This window comes from Brachionichthys hirsutus, unplaced genomic scaffold, assembly GCF_040956055.1.
Source record: "Brachionichthys hirsutus isolate HB-005 unplaced genomic scaffold, CSIRO-AGI_Bhir_v1 contig_1001, whole genome shotgun sequence".
Classification (NCBI taxonomy): Eukaryota; Metazoa; Chordata; class Actinopteri; order Lophiiformes; family Brachionichthyidae; genus Brachionichthys; species Brachionichthys hirsutus.
In genome coordinates this window covers 28,772-48,487 of record NW_027180668.1, presented here as the reverse complement: position 1 = coordinate 48,487, position 19,716 = coordinate 28,772, and the positions used below count along the sequence as shown (strand labels likewise).

The 19,716-nt window shown below is 40.6% G+C and overlaps 1 protein-coding gene across 1 annotated transcript in view; it reads left to right on the top strand.

The window, feature by feature from the left end:
- The first annotated feature begins 10,107 nt into the window (after positions 1 to 10,107).
- Positions 10,108 to 19,716, top strand: part of LOC137916364 (rho GTPase-activating protein 42-like) — a 31,820-nt gene continuing 22,211 nt past the window's right edge. Inside the window, exons 1-2 of the mRNA XM_068759408.1 lie at positions 10,108 to 11,766; positions 19,024 to 19,095. Of these exons, the coding sequence (XP_068615509.1) occupies positions 10,108 to 11,766; positions 19,024 to 19,095 (1,731 nt within the window). The remainder of the gene's footprint in view (positions 11,767 to 19,023; positions 19,096 to 19,716) is intronic.

Genomic DNA, 19,716 nt, shown 5'->3' with positions numbered 1-19,716 from the left:
GCTGGCTGTCACTGTCTCCAGTGCACCAAATTAGGTTTTGTTAAATGACTTTGCCTTTCTGCTGTAATAGTGGCCATTTTGAGTTCATGGAGCGAATGAGAATGCATTCATGCTTTGGTGTCAGCAATCAAAATGGCACAAAGGGAGGACACTTTGCTACTTTCCTACTGTGCGGGAATTATGTGTTCATTTTAAAGGGTGCAAAGAAATAATAACAAATCAATGTGTCACCTGGAGACAGAAGAGCTAGATAACATAAGGCACGTGAGCAAAGCATGCTGATAAAGTAATGATTGAATGAACCTCTACTTAACCCCTCCCTGGCCATATTCAGCTAAAGGCCAATGGCTCAGATATTGAACATGCTTGTTATATTATAAACCACGATTACCTGTTACATAGAAAAGCATAAAGATGAAGTTCCTTAAATTTTTTCCAGTGCACAGCTGTCCTTATGTGTGCATCTGGTTGGGTGAGAAAGCCAGAAAAATACCAATGACCAGAGGGTTTTACTCTGTTTTAGACACAGTTGGGCTGCATAATTCAATTACATTAATAAATAATTTGGGCAGATGTTTTTTTTTATATTAGTATCGTCTGTTCTTGCTAATATGTTAGACAGGTGGGACAGTTATAGCCACACGTTAGTAAAAGAAACTTGTCATGCCTCGAGTGGGTGTAAATTTTCAGCAGCAGATCCTGACATAAAACTGGCATCCCCCACCCTCATTCTCATTTTGAATCTGGACTGAATTTGTGAACTAAAAATAGAACGGATAAGAGTTAGTGAAACCCAGACATATTAAAGCAGATGGGGAGAAAACCTATATTGCTCAAAATGAGTGTCCTGTCCTTTGTGGAATGTCAACTAAGATAGTAGATGTGTATTTGCTTCGTGGTATAGTTTCTTACCAATAGCCCAATTTCTGCAGGCCTTGTCAAGCTTGAAGCATTTTATTGCCTGTTGGCTTGGCAGGTGACCAAGTGGGAGTTATTTTTGTTTGTGCTCTTTTTGATTGGCTTACCAACTGCCCGTGGGTGTTATTCTACAGGAAAACTATCTTAAAGAGAAACATATTTCTGTAGCCTTTAATTTCCTTGCTCATAACTCTTTTCAGCAGCCGAAGAGTAAAAGTGCTTGGAGTTCTGTACTGATTGAGATTCTAACACTGCCTAAATGCCAGCTGAGCATGGTTGGTATTTAGGAGTAGGACAGTGTCCCAGTGCAAAGGTTTCATTTCTTTGTGGTGATGTGTGTATCGGGACATTGATGGTAATAATAATAAAAATAATATGCTTTATTTCTATAGCACTTTTCGAGAAATAAAATTCACAAAGTGCTTTTACAGAAAATAAAATAAAATAAACAAGAACCATACAAACAAAAAAACACATAATAAGCAAATCAGTGCAAAACAGATTTTTAAAAGCAACAGTGACATCAAGGGACATTGATGAGACCAGGTACCCAGCAAGAACCATAAAATAATAAAACAATGTTTAAAATAAAAAGATTTAATAAAATAAAATAAATGAAAAGTAATTAAAACAGAGGACTCCATCAATTATAAGTCAGTCTATATAAATACATTTTGAGAAGTGTTTTAAAAGAAGTTACCGAATCTGCAAGCCGTATATTTTCAGGCAGGTCGTTCTAAAGCCGAGGGGCCCTGACGGCGAATGCTCGGTCACCTTTAGATTTTAACCTCGACTTTGGAACGACCAGAAATCCTCGACCCGAGAATCTCAGGCTGCGGGGGGGCTCATATAACACTAATAAATCATAAATATAAGCTGGGCCCAGACCCATAAGAGCTTTAAAAGTGATCAATAAAATCTTAAAATCAATTATAAATTGGACTGGCAGCCAGTGCAGCGAAGCAAGGACTGGGGTGATGTGATGGTGTCTGTTAAAACCAGTAAGAAGCCTAGCTGCTGCGTTCTGCACTAGTTGGAGGTGGGACAGTGATTTGTGCCAGACAGGAGTGAATTGCAGTAATCGGGTCTGGAGAAGATGAGTGTGTGGATTACTTTCTCCAGGTCTGACTGTTGTAGCATGTGCTTTACTTTTGTAATTAATCGGAGGTGAAGAAGCATGATCGAACAGTAGAATTGATGTGTGAGGTGAAGTCCAGATTGCAATCAAATATAACTCCCAGGTGTTTTGCAGTGGGTTTGAGTTTGTGTGATATTGGACCAAGTATTGAAGGACAGAAGGGGTCAGGGGGGTTAAATAGAATGATTTCTGATTTGGAGTTATTCAATTGAAGAAAGTTATGTGCCATCCGACAGTTAACTTTGTCTAGACGATTAAAACTAGAAAACGACAATCAGAGATTTCTGACCCTCGCCTCCAAAAGACTATTCAATCTTGTGAGACAGTAAACAGGGCTTCCGGATCAGAGGGGCCAAACCTGCTCTAGCTTGCTGCTCCGGAACGTACTACAAGACTCCTTCTGGACTCTTTTTCCCATCATGCCATTCGTGTCCCTCCCTCTTAAAGTGGCAGTTTACAGCACAGGCACGATTCCAGATGTAAAAATAATTCTAGAATCTGGATCCAGATCCGGATCAACGCCATTCTCAGGGAGGACCGAGCCACGGACAGAACCTTGCTTGTGTAAAAATTTCAAGTTGATTGGGTTACTAGTTTTTGAGTTATGCGCTTAGACAGACAAACAAACAAGCAAACAAACAAACAGACAGACAGACAAACGCACCCAATTGCAATACCCTCGCCTCCGCTTTGGCGAGGGTAAACAACAGCTAGGCTTGCTGGGTCACCAGGTCTCAGGGGATGGTATATCTGTGTGTCGTCTGCATAACAATGAAAGGAGACGTTATGCCGCCGGATGATCTGGCCCAGCGGAAGCATATAAATAGAAAATAAAATTGGGCCTAAAATCGAACCTTGCGGTACACCACAGCTAATGAGTGCTTTAGAGGAAACAAAGTTATCTATGGTGACTGCAAAAGTTCTTTTAAAAAGGTACGATTCAAACCAGCTTAGTGCCTTGTCCGTGATCCCAACCCATGTTTTTAAACAATCAATTAAAATTGCATGGTCCACTGTGTCAAAAGCTGCACTTAAATCTAAAATAATTAAGACGGCACTCTCCCCCCCCTGTCAACAGCTAAAAGATGATAATTTGTTACTTTGAGTAGTTCTGTTTCAGCACTGTGCAGTGCTCTCAAACCAGACTGAAACTCCTCAAATATATTATTATGACACATAAAATCTAAAAGCTGCGTTAAAACTACTTTTTCTAAAAATTTTGATAAAGAAAGCTTCGATATAGGCCTAAAATTGCTTAAAACAGTATTGTCAATGTTAGGTTTATTTAGAAGAGGTTGGACCACAGCATGCTTAAAAACAGAATGGAAAACACCGTCCTCCAGGGAGCAATTAGTAATTGTTAAAATGCTGGGGCCAACAGTGTTGATAACCTCTTTTAAAAACTTGGTGGGAATTGAATCAATGATGCAGGTTGCAGATTTCATGCATGCAATGGTTTCAGTTAAAAAAGACAGTGAAACCGGTTCAAAATTACTGAAATAACTGTCGATGTTACTGAAAGTATCCAAAACACGTGTCGGGGGGGATTTGTTCCCGAATGTCCTTGATTTTGTTCACAAAAAAGTTTGAAAAATCCTCACACAGCTCTGAGGATGGGTTATTAAACTGACAGGAGGGGGGCCATGTGACTGAATTTAAAACTTTAAAAAGAGCTCTGGGATTGTTGCTATGTGTAGGGTTTTACCAAACCCTCTTCCGGTTCTTTGTTCTCCTTAGTGGGTGCGTAGTCAATGAGGAGAATGTGGGTTAAGATTAAGACATTTATATAATTAACAGATCAGTACAAGTTGGTTCAGATATCAGCGCTGGATTCCAACACAGCTCTCGTGCCCGCGCTTGGTTGAAATGAAGACGCTTCCTGCTTCGTCCTCACGTCATTCCATCCCCTGAAGGTGGGACTTTGCCCCAGCCAATCTAAGCCCATGTTTATCTGTGTCATTATGTGTCGTCACCAGATGAGGCGTTCAAGTGAATCAGTAATAATAATAATGTTGTGATGTTGGCGTGTAATCACGTTGTGGAATCCCATCTAATACGTAAATTCCCAACATATGTGTTGAGATCAGGTTAGAATAAAATTATGCTCTTGCTTCCTTAACTGAAGTCTGGTATGTTTTTTATTTAAAGCTTCTTTCCATATTTCATAAAACACATGTAGACCAGATTTTTTCCATTTACGTCTTTCCTCCTGTAGTCTCTCTTTAATTCATTTAGGGCCTCATTTAGCCAGGGTTGTGGTGCTCTGTTTTTCTTATTGGTCTTGTATGGGGCGACAGAGTCCAAAATATCCTCACAAGTACTGTTAAAAAGAGAGACCAGCTCCTATATGTGAAAAGGTGGAGTAAAAGCAGTTAACGAAGCAGCAGTAAAACGCTCAGCAAACTTGGTAGCAGACAAAGAGTTAAAAACCCGACAGCACACGGGTGTGCTGTGATTAACAGACTGAGGGGATAAAATCGCACTGAATAAAATGGCCTTATGATCGGACACACAGATATCCTTAGTCTCTATGTTTTCAGGAGTGACGCCACTGTGCAAGACTAAATCCAAGGTATGACCTTTGTTGTGTGTTGGAGCTTGGCCTGCCTGAGAGAGACCAAGAGAGTCAATCGTTTCAATAAAATCATTGACAAGGGGGTGAGTGGGACAACAAACATGTATGTTAAAATCTCCGAAAATAAGAATCCGGTCATGCTTTGTTATAAAATATGATACCAGCTCAGCAAACCCTTGAATAAAAACACTGTTTGTTTTGGGTGGTCTATAAATTATTATAATTATAGTGGGATCACATGGATTCACCATAAAACCAAGATATTCAAAAGATGTGTAGTTGTTGTATGAAACTGGTATGCATTTAAAAACATTTCTAAAGATGGCAGCTACCCCCCCACCCTTACTTGATTAAGAAGGGTGTAGTCTGGCGGGGTAGCTTCAATAAGGGCGCTGTAGTCTCCCTCAGGTAGCCAAGTTTCCGTGATAATAAAAAAGTCCAGATCGTTTAACGTGATAAAATCATGACATAAAAACGATTTGTTATTAAGAGAGCGGACATTTAAAAGGCAAAAGTTTGCAGGAGTGGAGTGAGAAGCAGTAGGTGGGGGAGATTGCCGGGGGACTCGGATAAGGTTGTCATGATGGGCAGCAGAGGGACGAGACAATGCACGTGCTGAAGTTCTCTGGGAGAACTTCAGATAATGGTGGAGATTACAGGGTTTGGGCTGCAGGGGGAGGTGGCAATGAGGACCGGTGACAGAGAGGTCCCTGAGGAGGAAGAGGAGCCATCAGAGGCCGGTGTGGTGACCTGTGCCGTCGGTGGTGTGGTGAGGTAAGGAGGTGCGGTCAGTAAATGATGGGGAGCTGTAGAGACTGCGTGGGAGATGTTCAAAGAAAGAGCATGTGTACCATGGAAGCTGGGATGGAGACCGTCTCTGCTGAAGAAGGAAGTTTGATTCCAGAAAAGGTTAAAATTGTCCATAAAAACTAGGTTGTGTTCAGGACAGGCCGACTGCAGCCAGGTGTTGAGGGACAGCAGCCGGCTGAAGCAAACAATGCCACGGTCCAGCTGAGATTTTTTTGCCGGCTGGTCTCGGCCGGCGGGCGGCGCGTCTCGGCATATCGCCTGGCCGAGAGACGGGGGACTGCTGGGTCCGTCGGGGGCGCCGGTGTCAGGGGGAACTGCGGGGGGAGGCAGCTGGCAGCGGGAGGGAAGTCCTCCTCATCCAGGACGTTGAAGCGGTTTGAGAACTCCAGGTCAAAAGGTGGCGCGGGCTGCGATTTCTTCCTCCCGTTATGCCCGTGCGCTGCGGACCAGAGCCCGTGATTGACAGTGGAGCTGTGGATCAATGGTTTGGGCGTGAATGTGGCCTTTACGGGCCGCCTTGGTTTTGCTCCCTGTCGGAGCCAGAGATCGTCGGCGCCTGGGGAAACGACTGGGATGGTAGAATCCAGTTCGGGTCCGGCGGCAGCGGCGCCAACGGTCACTCATGAATCTAGGAACAATTCACTCTCTTGAATCTGGTAAAGAGTGGAAATACGACCCTCCAACTCAGCAATAGTCTGACTCAGGTGGTGGCAGCGGTCGCAGTCTGATGGAGAGGTGAGTGACGGCATATTAGATGAGAAGCAGGACGTTCTTTGGCGGCGCTTCCTTGAATAGTTTCTTCGTTATTAGCGGGATCTTTTCAGCTGATGCGGCGCATTGGAGATGTTAACAGGATGCAAACAGACTACTACAGGATTTGCAAAAAGTCTTTTTTGATAATCCTACAACTCTGCGGCGCAAAATCCTACAACTCTCTGAGGCGCCAAGGTTGGAAATTTGTAGAATGGAAATGACGTCAACTGAATTGTCCTCTGTACGATTGAAGGGATTGACCGGGGAGCCGGTGGGATAGGTCACTCTGACCGCAATAGTCCAATTGCGGTCCTACGGTTTATTGTGTGTTTTTCGTCCCGGTGTGCAGAATGTCCCTCTGCCACTCCCCGTCTCTGATCCTCGCCTCGCCCGTGTTGACCGCAGCTGGTTCGTGCGCAGTGTTTTTTGTTTTAAGTAACTTGTTCACGTGTGGCTGGATCAGTAAATGATAAATTCAACTATCGCACCGTCTCTGTTCTCTGCTTTCTGGGGTCCGCTCGCGTTAGTCCGTAACGTTCAGAGGCTTATTATACTGATATTTAGTTGAATTCACGTTTAAAATATATTATATGGCTCTCACTGAAATAAATTTCCAAATCTTTTGCTTTCATGGCTCTCTTAGTCAAAAAGGTTCCTGACCACTGCTGTAGAGCATGCTCTATGACAGTGGTCGCCAACCTTTTCCTGCCATGGACCGGTTTCATGCCAGGCATTTGTTTCACGGACCGGGGGATAATTAAATTAAAAAGGAGGAATATAATCTTACCAATAAACTTTATATTATGCACTTGCATAGTTTGTCCCTTGGAAGTGAAACTAAATTCTACCTCTGTCAGGCATGATATTTACGCTGCTAATGTGTTTCTTTATTTAACAGCACAGTAACCCATAGGCTACTGTGCTGGCCTGTGGACCAAGGAATTTCATGTTGACCATGAAACAGCAGTGTGAAATGAAGACATTCATTCTTAGAAAAATGGTGTTCTGTTTAATGAAAGTCTGAAAAGTATTTGGAACAGGCAGTATCAAGCCATTGTGTTATCTACGTAATAGATTAAATGAACTTTAGTTAGCATTTTCACCACGAAATATTTAATTTAACCACAAAACACTCTTTCAATTGATTTTTTTTTACAGTCCCAAATTGCATCCAAGATGTGTTGAATTTGAAGCATAAAATATGTAAAAAAAAAAACAATTATGGATGATTTGTTTAAAAATATTGTCAAGTCATCCTTCTTTTCGTTCAGCTTCTGCCCCAACCTGAAAACTGGCCTGGTCACCCACAAACATGCTCGGAAAAACTCCCTTCTTCTCTCCAATTTTATTTTGTGCATTGGAGGATTGTCAGGTTGTAAACCTTCAAATGAAACAAATTTGCAATTACCAAAAAAGGAAGCAACATCTAAAATCCTCTTAATATTTAACACTGTAACTTTAACACAAAATTCAAATTATATGCTTTTACAGTGTAACTTTAACTTAAATGATTTGAAGTGCCTATCTAACATGATGAGTCGGTCCATACCAGTGGCTTCTTTGTGGTTTGCCTCAAGCTGAACAGTGTTCTCCTTGGCTCTTCACACTCTGAACTGCCGTGCGATGCTGCTGAAGGGCTCCAGGCAGGTGCTCTCACTCAGTTAAATCAGTTCAGCCAGGAGTCTCTCTCACTTTCACTGCTCCACTCAACCTTCAGGAGGCGTCCTTCCTTTTGGTTGACTGATTATTTGAGAGGCCTTTGACTATGGACGTAACAAATATCAAGGATCTTAAAACAAAGAAATAAAAATGTCATTTTGATTACCGATTTTCACTACATATTGAGTTGTTTTTGACTAAACAAGCCTCATAGGATCTGGTAAAAGCCACTGTTCTCAAGCCTTTTATGCTACGCTTTAGTCATTCCTTCACTTCCTTTGTTGTTTTTTTTGTGGTCACTCTGCTTTCTGTATGTGTTACTTTTCGATTGCAAGGTCACAGATTCTTCTGACAGAATTTTTTATTTATTTTGATGTCAACCTTTAATCTGGAGACAGCTGTTCTGCTGCTGTTTTACAAGTAATGATAGCATTTAGACAATTCATAGAGAACCTGATTAATGACATCATACATTTAATATCACTCATATGTGCTAGAGGGGGGGGGGGGGACTGAATCCCACAGAGGTTTTTCCAAATGATAATTGATATGTTCTATTCCCCGGAAGCTTCACAAGAATGCATTAAGGAATACATTAAATATGCTACTTCTAAACATCTATGTTACATCTGCAGACAAATGTTTGTCACACTTCGGATTTGCAATTAACTCTGCCTGCCAGGTTTACGAGCTCACTGACGGCTAGCCTTGTTTATTCAGGCACAACTGAATGTTTTATGATGACGGAGTGTAGTAAATATTTGGCTTGACTGTATGGGTACTGCAGATTAGGAACAGTTGTGTTTTTGTTATGGCTCAAACATAATCTGATCCTCACACACTTGACTGAGTTTCTTCTTTTGGCACACAGGTAAGTATCATGATGAAAATAATGACAATATTTTTTAGTTACTATTATTTCCCACTCATCTGCTCTGAACAAAAAAGGTTTCACTGTTTCAAAAGAAAGTTAATAAATGGAAATGTGTAAATATTATTACATGCTTTTATTCTGGATCCCTAATTTTAACAGGTTTAAAAAAACATCAAAATATGTTGATGAGTTTCTTGATTCAATCAATCTTTGCACATACAGTGGGACCTCAAATTTGGCTTCAAATTATCCCCCCCCTCCCTTTGTGATAAATCAGTGTTACATAAACAAGTACAAATGTTCATATAGAACTATAGTGCAGCATCCTCAAACTGTATTGAAACTACATTTCAATACATCAGAGACGGCAAAAACAAAACTGCACTTAAAACAAACAGAAAGTCCTCATGGGACCCACAGTACAAGGTACCATCTCCATTTCAGTGGCTGCTCCATATCCTTGTTTAGCAGCATACTCTCTGATGAGATGTGCAGATGTTCTCACACCGCGCGGTGGCTTTGTCGGCAAGATGTGTTTTTATGTCAGAGCCCTTAAAAGTTAGAGGATGACTTTCAGTTTGCAGTAGATGCCAGTACTGCGAAACACACACAGACACTTTCACACGCAAATACATTCACAAGTTGTACATGACTGTACAACCTTTTTACCTCCGCTTATGTACGGAATCACCCGCGCTGGTTTGTTTGTATGTGTCCATCCGTTAACAAGATAACTCAGAAATGTCTGGACGGATCTGAATGAAAATTTCAGGAAATGTTGGGAATGTTACCAGAAAAAGACGCGTATGTTTTGGTGATGATCCAGAAGAGATCCTGGATCATGGAGCAGTTTGAAAGTTTCACTAACATTGCAGTCAATGGAGCTTCAAAATGTATTCCGCAATATCTCGGTTGATTATTGACCATAGGGTGGGGATCTCTATCTCACCACCAAATTTCATCCGGATCAGATCCAGAAAAGTATTTATTTTATTTTATGCTGAAAACCCCATTTACAGATTCAAAAGAACAAAGCCACAGGTGCTTTGAGAGGAGCATCAATGCCAACTTTACCTGTGGATATACTACATGTGTCAACATCAAAGACAACATCAAAGACCCTTTAATTCTTTCATCTTTGCAGGCCTTCATATATTGGTGCATGTTGCCTTTTCTGCAATCCAAATCCTGGCCAACACAAGCCCACTAACGCACGAGAAGCTAATGGACAAGGACCAGCCAGTTCAGACAGATCAGCAAGTCTGTGCAGACTCAGGTAATACAAAGTTACCTGAGGCGGCATTTTCTTCACCTCAGGTTATACCATATGATCCTCGTTTGATCACTGTTGAGCAGCCGAAGAAGCGTGACATGAGGACGATGGTACCAATAAAGGGAGAGAAGCACTCTCCAGCCATTGTACCCAGAACACGCATACCACTCACAGATGTGCGGCCTGCATATCAGAAGCACTCTCCAGCCAACTACCTAAAGAAACACTCAAAGCTGTTCAAGTTGCCTGAGGTGGCATTGTCTTCCAGAGTGTTTGACCCTCTTGCCATCAGGAAACCACCTGTTCCCAAACATACGTTCATCACACCTATAATTCACAAAGACAAAAACTTTCTGAAGGCAGCCCGAAAACAGTTTTTGGTCACGGCAAAGCCATCACTTGCAATTACAGAGGCCAAAGACATTAAGATGAAGGGTTATGGGCAAGTCCCTCCGTACTTGCTGAAGCGCAAGGAAAAGCAGTCCGGGTTGAAGGAGGAACACGGCACTTCTGAAACCATCACCGCCAGAGAAAAACTGAGGGAGTTCATTGTTCCCAGAATACGCATACCACTCACATATGTGCGGCCTGCATATCAGAAGCCCTCTCCAGCCAACTACCTAAAGAAACACTCAAAGGAGTTCAAGTTGCCTGAGGTGACATTGTCTCCAAGAGTGTTTGACCTTCTTGCCACCAAGAAACCACCTGTTCCCAAACATACAGACATCACACGTACAAGTCACAAAAAGAAAGACTTTTTGAAGGAAGCCCAAGAACAAGTTTTTGTAGCATCAAAGCCGAGACTTCCTTATATGGCCAGATACAGTAAGATAAGTGGTTATGGGAAGGTCCCTCAGTATCTGCTAAAGCACAGGGAAAAGGAGTCTGCGTTGAAGGAGGATCACGGCACTTCTGAAACCATCACTGCCAGAGAAAAACTGAGGGAGCTCGTTGTTCCTAGAAAAACACACATACCACGCACATATGTGCGGCCTGCATATCTCCCTCCAATAAAGGTGGCGATGCCCTCTCCTGCCAACTTCCTGAAGAAACACTCAAAGGAGTTCAAGTTACCTGAGGTGGCATTGTCTTCCAGAGTGTTTGACCCTCTTGCCACCAGGAAACCACCTGTTCCCAAACGTACGGACATCACACCTATAATTCACAAAGAGAAAAACTTTGTGAAGGCAGCCCAAGAACAGTTTTTGGTAAAAGCAAAGCCGCCACTTTCAATTACGGCCAAAGACATTAAGATGAAGGGTTATGGGGAGGTCCCTCAGTATCTGCTGAAGCGCAAGGAAAAGCAGTCTGGGTTGAAGGAGGAACACGGCACTTCTGAAACCATCACCGCTAGAGAAAAACTGAGGGAGCTCATTGTACCCAGAACACGCATACCACTCACAGATGTGCGGCCTGCATATCAGAAGCCCTCTCCAGCCAACTACCTAAAGAAACACTCAAAGGAGTTCAAGTTGCCTGAGGTGGCATCGTCTTCCAGAGTGTTTGACCCTCTTGCCACAAAGAAACCACCTGTTCCCAAACGTACGTACATCACACCTGTGATAATTCACAAAAAGAAAAACTTTTTGAAGGAAGCCCAAGAACAGGTTTTTGTCGCATCAAGGCCGAGACTTGCTAATACCACATACATTAAGATGAGGGGTTATGGGCAAGTCCCTCAGTATCTGCTAAAGCTCAAGGAAAAGCTGCTGAAGGGCGCAGACCAACCCGTCTCCCCTAAGAGCAGAGCTGAAGAACGGCCTTCTGTTAGTACATTGATGAAAGAGAGAAATGTGCACACCAACGTGAATATAACACATGCAAATTTGGAATTACCCCCAATCATTACCACGAGAGAAAAACGGAGGGATCTCAGACTAGCATACACACCACGCACCAATGTGCACCCTGTACGTCTCCCTCCTATTGAACAGCCCAAGGAGCCTTAAACCTACAGTCTTACCTATGAGCAGAGACGGAGAATGCACTTCTGTAGTGATCAAGGGGCTCCAGGCCGGCCTGTTGTGCTCCGTGCTGCTGTGAATCTGGTGTTCAGGGATAACTCTTGCAGAGGGGGGAAAACAACAAGCACAGAAATCTACTGCACTTTCTCCTCAGAACACTCTTCCTCGCTTTTTTGTCTGTCCATCTTGTTGGTTCCATGTTTCACAGGCCTTGATGGTGCAAAGTAGGAAATAGGACGGTCACGATCCAATTACTTGACCGTCACCTGCACCATTAAAAATTGTCTGCATATGAGCTCGAAAATGACAACATTGTCACTGTCACTACACCTTGGTAAAACAGAATCTATTCTTTTTGGGTCAGGACACTCTAAGTGTGAGATAAATGTTAAAAATTTCAAGGTCACAGTCAATAATACAGTAATCTTTAAGCAGAATGTCTACTTTCGTCAACAAAAGTGCTCTCCGGACTCGTGCTGGAGCCCTCGTTCAGCCGCTTTTTGATTATGCTAGCACCCCCTGATATTTCAACGTCAAAATGTCCCTGAAAACCAAGCTCCAAACTTCCCAAAACAAACTCATTCGGCTACCCTCAATCTGGGGCCCATGACCCACCTTCTTCCTAGACATTTTGCTAGCCTAAAATGGCTCAGGGTAGAAGACAGGGTTAAACAACTCAATGCAGCTCTGTCCTCAGTCCCCTCAATCACTGCATACCTGAATTAAACACCTTCAAAGATTTAGTGACATCCACAGCCACAACACTAGAGGGAGCTCAAACAACAACCTGATTAGACCCTTCTATAAGACAAACTGGGTAAATTATATTTTTACAGCACTGCCACCTAAGGGTGGAACTGTTTGACTCCTGCCCTCAAAACATACACCTCTGGCTTCATTCAAAACGGCCCTAAAAATTCACCTTTCAAGGGGGCAGAAACGGAGATAGTCGTCACGACTCTCTCCAGATCAATACCCCACCCACTTTTTTGTCCACCTACGTTGTACATATTATGTATAGTCTTTTTAATTTATTGTTATTTTGTGTAATTTATTTTTATTCTATTGTTATTTTGCATCAATTGAGTAATTTAATATTAGTTTTATTGTTATTGTTAAATGTCGATGATTTATGTACGAAGGACTTTCAACGGAAACAAGACCGCAAGGGCGTTTTTGAAATGGTCCCCTTAGACAGGGTGTTTGACTGTACTTGTACTGTAATACATGCTACTGTTTGACTGTACTTGTACTCCAACATTCTATCTAATAAATATATTCATCATCATCATCAATTTTTAGTGTGGGCGCAGCTGCAAGGCGGCAACTGTTAGGACACATGTGTTTTGGGATTGATGATGATGATGAATATATTAGATAGAATGTTAGAGACAGTCGCATGTATTACAGTACAAATACAGTCAAACATCCTGTTTAAGAGGAGCATTTCAAAAAAGCCCTTGCGGTCTTGTTTCCGTTGAAAGTCCTTCGTACATAAATCATCTACATTTAATTAACAATACCAATAAAACTAATATTAAATTACTCAATTGATGCTAAATAATAATGATAATGATAATGAAAATAAATTCCACCACAGATGCAAAATAACAATAAATTAAAACGACACATATTATGTACGTAGGTGGACAAAAAAGTGGGTAGGGGATTGATCCGGAGTCTTGATGACTCTCTCAGTTTCTGCCCCCCCTGTAAGGTGAATTTTTAGGGCCGTTTTGAAGGAGGTCAAAGAGGTGCATGTTTTGAGGGCAGGAGTCAAACAGTTCCACCCTTGGGGGGCAGTATTGTAAAAAGATGATTTACCCATGTTTGTCTTATAGGAGGGTGTAATCAGGTTGTTGTTTGCGCCCCTAGTGTTGTGGCTGTGGGTGTCACTAAATCTTTGAAGGTGTTTATTCAGGTATGCAGGGATTGAGGGCAGAGCTGCATTGACTATTTTAAAGGCCAATCCCATTTTGAGTTGTTTAACCCTGTCTTCTACCCTGAGCGATTTTAGGCTAGCAAAATGTCTAGGAAAAAGGTGTGTCATGGGCCCCAGATTGAGGAGTAGCCGAATGAGTTTTTGGGAAGTTTGGAGCGTGGTTTTTATTATCTGTAAAGTTTGTTGAGACTATTGAGTCAAGATGTGAAACAGTAAAAGATAAATTAAAGATTTGCTCATTTTATTTTATTTTTCTGGAATTAAGCACTTTATTTAAACATGCACAATTTTCACATTTTATTTATTTTCTCTTATTTTGAAATGCAGCCCGACTTTTATTTAGTTTATGAGAGAACATTATACATATCTGCAGTCACACATACATCTTCAGTTTTATGTCACATGACAATAAATCTTATCAAAACGTTTTTGTATAGTCAGGTATTGATTACATGGATACAATGAGGCTACTTAAATATCACACTAAATAGTTAGACATTATGATCTTCTGGACCTTTGCATTCAACGATATTTAGTTGATTTGTGGTGGTGAACCAGGGCATTAGGTTCACAATGCTGGCTGTATAGGTATGCACTAAAGCCATTTCAATAGATCTAAAACACAATATATTTTTTGGTGTACCATTTTCAGAACAAACCAAATGTTTTTGTCTAATAATAACAAATGAGGCATTGTTTTGGTACGATCCCAAATACAATTCATTGTATTGTATCAAATGTGTACAGTATGCTACCAAGAAGAGCAAAGCGTGGTGGAGATGGTTATTTGCAGGCTTCTCATCATATACTTCCAGTATCAAGTGGAGAATAATCAGAATATAATGTGTGTGTTTATCTTTTTCAAACTATTTTAGAGAAAAGTTTAATTTCAAGGAAATTGTAAAATAGATTTTTAAAAGATGTCAGAATGATTCCAATTGGTCCCCTTATGTGTATCTACAAATTCACCTCAGAACAATACTTTTTTTTAATTCCACTTGATATTTGGACTGGTAAAAGCAGGAGCAAAGGAAATAGCACACATTGACATTCCTCCCCTATCTGGTAATGATTGCTGAGCATTTGATATGGTTGATCATTATCTTTTATTGGACAAATTGCATTCGATCGGTCTTGATAGGTTTTTGCTTCTTTGGTTTAATTCATATCTCCATCACCGTCACCAATGCGTCTCATTTAAAAATTATCTGTCAAATTTTGAAGCTGTAGAAAGGGGTGTGCCCCAGGGCTCCTCTCTTGGTCCTCTATTATTTTCGATCTTTATTAATGATCTCCCTCTTTCCTGCGCAGACTGTAATATCCAACTTTATCCTGATGACATTATTATTTACTGCACAAAAGATAAAATTATGGACATTCAGCACTCACTTCAGATTGATTTTGATAGAGTAGAGTTATGGCTTTATGCCAATAAACTTCTCAATAAATCTAAATCTCATTCTGTTATTTCATAAAAACGTCAATAGTACACCACTTAATCTTATATTTTTAGATAAAACTGCTGTAGTATCAGTTGAGTAATTTAAATATCTAGGTCTGTGGTTGGACCCCACACTTTCTTTTAACTCTCACTTGCTTTCTGTTACTAATAAAATCAACTATCGTTTGAAATTAATTGTTTTAGTTTTTCTGTTAGGAAGAAAATTGTTACACAATTACTACTTCCTATATTAGATTGCTGTGATATAATTTATCAAAACACTACAGCTTCAATTCTTAAATCACTTAATGTTACATATAATAGTCTGTGTAGATTCATTCTCCGCTGCCCTTTTAGAACCCACCAGTGTTTGCTTTACCAACAACTGTCCTGGCTTACTCCATCCTGCAGACGACAATTTCACTGGTTATTGTTTATTTTTAAATGCATTAACCTCAGTTATCCGGATTATTTGAAACAATATTTTATTTATTTTCATTCTTCCTATAGTTTACGCCATGCTGACCAAACCTTTTTTGTTGTTCCGGGGATTAAAAAGGAAATAGGGAAATTTGCATTCCAATTCAAAGCTCCTGTTGATTGGAACAGTCTTCCATCTTCCATCCGCTCTATAAAATTTTATAATTTGTTTATATATGCTCTATTGTTACATTTTTAAAATGCTTGTAATTGCTTTTAAATTTGTGTTGCTTTCTTATGTATATTTTCTCATGTAATAACTGCAATTTTAGTCCATTATTACTATTTTGACAGAGAGCTACGTGTGCATGTTTGTGTGTGTGTTGTGTGAGGCTGTTGCTGAGGGCATTCGGCGCAATGCCAGTTTGAAACTAAGCCATTCATGTTTAACTCAGTTGGCCTCTTTCAAGTATAGATATCTCTATCATCTTTTTGGAACCTAGCAAATGAAAAATATATGAGGTCAACAATTATAAATCTTAACATGGTGATGACAGTAGCATTTGTACTTATGTATTCTGCATTGCTTTGGATGTACACCAAGTGTCACTGTCAGCGTACTCCTATTATTTCCTTTTACATTAAATGGAAAAAACATATATATATATATATATATATATATATAATATATAATCAGTCAGTGTCAATGTGTAAATAAGATCCTAATCTATCCATCCTTTCATTTTCGTGTATTCAATAATTTCAGTTTATATGACACATGTACCGTATTGGCCCGAATATAACACGACCCCGGATATAATACGACCCCCTCTTTTTCAAGACTCAAGTTTGAGAAAATACTTTTTGAACACCAATTTCAGTTTTTATACAGAAAATAATTACAGTACATCTGAAACAAATGATTATAACAATAAATTCGAGAGAAAAAGCATGTTATTTTGCCACATTCAAATCATGCAAAAACTGTCTCACATCTTAATATCTGAACATTTAAATATGTGAACTAAAGTGCAATCACATTTGTAAATGAATGGGTTCTGGTTTTTAAAATGTAAATAAACCAATCTACTGTGATAAAACAACAAAATTGCAATAACTGCATGAACCATCAAAGTGAAGTCTAACTGGGGGGATCGTTGTTCTCCAGCGCCTCAGGGGTTAACTTCCAGACCACGCTGGGGACGAAGGCTGAAGATGGACGCCGGCCAGACGTGCTGAATCACTGAAGCTGCTTTATTTTACCTGCACTGTTAAACAAAACTCAGTTTCCTCCTATTGCTCGCATATCTCTGTCTCCTAGTTGCGCTCTCTCTCTTTCTCTCTCACACACTCGCTCGCTCCGGCGGCCCCAGCTGGACGCGCGCACACACACACATCCACACAGACACATCTCACAACATATGAATAAGGAAAAACATTGCAATAAAATAATGATAGGCGTTTGCTTTAGCCTGGGGAGTTCAGTTCACCATTCGTTGTAACGATATCTGGCGCCATCTAGCGTTCAGAATGGGTATAATGTCTAGACCGCGAATATAACACGACCCGACTTTTTCAGCCTAATTTCAATGCAAAAAACATCGTGTTATATTCGGGCCAATACGGTACACCTGGTCATAGGTGTATATGGAGCCTAACCCAGCTGACGGCAGGCGAAAGCCCCTGGGGTACACCCTGAATGCGTCGAAAACGTATACTCTGACACAGTGATGTCATGACGACTGTAATAGCCCTGGTGGGTTGTAACAGCTAGATTTGTTGACTGCCAAATATCCTTTACTTCCAAATAGTGTGACTTGTAGAAATATTGCTGTGTTCTATCTGCAGTATGGTCTTCCATCCACTTTGACACCTCATCTAGTACAGAACACTCACCGTTTTGGAGGCGTTATATTGTATGTAAAGTGATTTTTACATGCATTCAAATACATTTGAATTTAAATATTCACCATGTTCTTTAAAAAAAAAAGAGGTCATGTGTAGTATTTGAGCTCTGCGGTGAGAATAGAGATGCAAGTGTCGGCTCTGATGTTGCTCTCAGTCTACAGTCTTCTTTTGTCAATTTTCGACTTTAGAGCTGTAATTAATTTAAATGAGATAATTTAATGAACACAGAAATGTATTCCTGCCATAATTAGTAGTGAATAGTTGTGCATATACATTTTCTCCAAAAAGTATTTCTATGTATTATTACTATTGTATGTTTTAAATATCTTAGTTTATGGTCTGGATAAAAAATGAATTAATGACATTATTTCAGCAAAGCAACAGATTTAAGCCACGAGCTGAAAGGGGAAGGAAGCAGTCTATATGGATTGAAGCTTCTCATGAATACCCTCTTTCTCGTTGGCTTATGCCGCTGACGGGGTTATTTTGGGACAATAAAAATGTGCTGTGATTAATGATGGAAAGAAAAACTTCCTCCCGAGGTGGCGTGTGTTCTGGGGGGGCTATAGCAGAGGAGCTGATAGTCCATCGGAGCCACCACCTCTAAATTAGTGCTGATATCATAGATGCGTTACAGAGCTCAGCCCTTACTTTATGACTGATACTCACCACACAGAATAACATTTTAAATCAAGCTGAGAGTCGTGTCTTTTGTGACAGTGCCTCCCATAGAGCAGCCCCACTAGTTGGATGTCATCCGATCTCAGGGGAAGAAAGACCATCCACAGAAAATTCATCGGCACCTTAATGGCACCTTTCCGATACGCTCACTCACAAAGATTGAGCCCAGACTGTAATTGGCACAATATATCACGCCATATCTATTTCTGTCTAGAAAGAGGCTCCAGGAGAGACCTTTAACTTCGGTCACGATGCGAGAGAGGTCACCAATATGTGGGAGACTATACCTCAAACATTTAAATGCATTGCAGGAAGCAGTCGTAAAACTTCCTCATCTGCAGTGCTGTCATATTTCAGCCATGTCTAACGATGCTGCTGCTTCACAGCACAAATTAAAGTGATTGATGTTCTTGTGTCTTGCAGAGCCATTGTTGACTACTCTATGTATCTTGGATTAATTCGTTTCAGGTGCCTTATAGTTACAACCGGTTTATGGTCAGATCCCTAAGAGACAAGAATTAATCCTTTCTGTATCCTCCAAAGGTTTTTTGGATGCAATCCATCTGTATTGGTATTAAATATCTTTATATCTCTGGTCATCCAATTACATCTGCTGGTCCAACAATAGTTCAGACCTATATTTTTTCTTCTTCTTTTTTTGTTTTAGATCCAGAATGCGGATGATGTGTTGATTTCTCCATTGGAAAAGTTTCGGAAGGAGCAAATTGGTGCTGCAAAGGTAAGGAAGCATCGTCACAAGCAACTAGCAGCAGAATCGCAGGTGATATTTTACACAGTCTGGCATTTTGCTCTTTTCCTCATCCCATTCATTTTCCCTACATTATGCAGACCATTAATTGAACGTAAAGTGTGACACAGCTAAGATATGCGGCTCATTCAGACTTTTAGGAGGTGTAAATCAAGGCATCAGTTTGCAAGTGGAAGAATATAAAACATTACTGCTTAGGAGTCGAGAAGATCATCAGTTTTCTCGGCTGGCTTGTTTATGTTTAGCTGAAAGCAGCATATTGAACTAAAATTTAATTATCTGGCTTTGGCAGGCACTCTTTCAAATATAATATATGCTATTTAAAAATAATAATAATTCAGCACAGGGTTTGCCCTATAAATGGCATGTTAGACTTTGAAATGTGACTTGAACATGTACATGGACTGTGTCTCGAGTATCACAGGTACTTCCACCTGATCAAACAGAAAAAACTTTTGCAGCGCCTTTTATATCTGATCACTTTAACTTTATTTTTGTAATCAGATTGCTGTAGTCCTTCTACATGTAATGCATTTCTTGCTTGGCCTATTAGATATTGAGAGCTGGTATCAGCAGGGGTTCTGCAGGGAG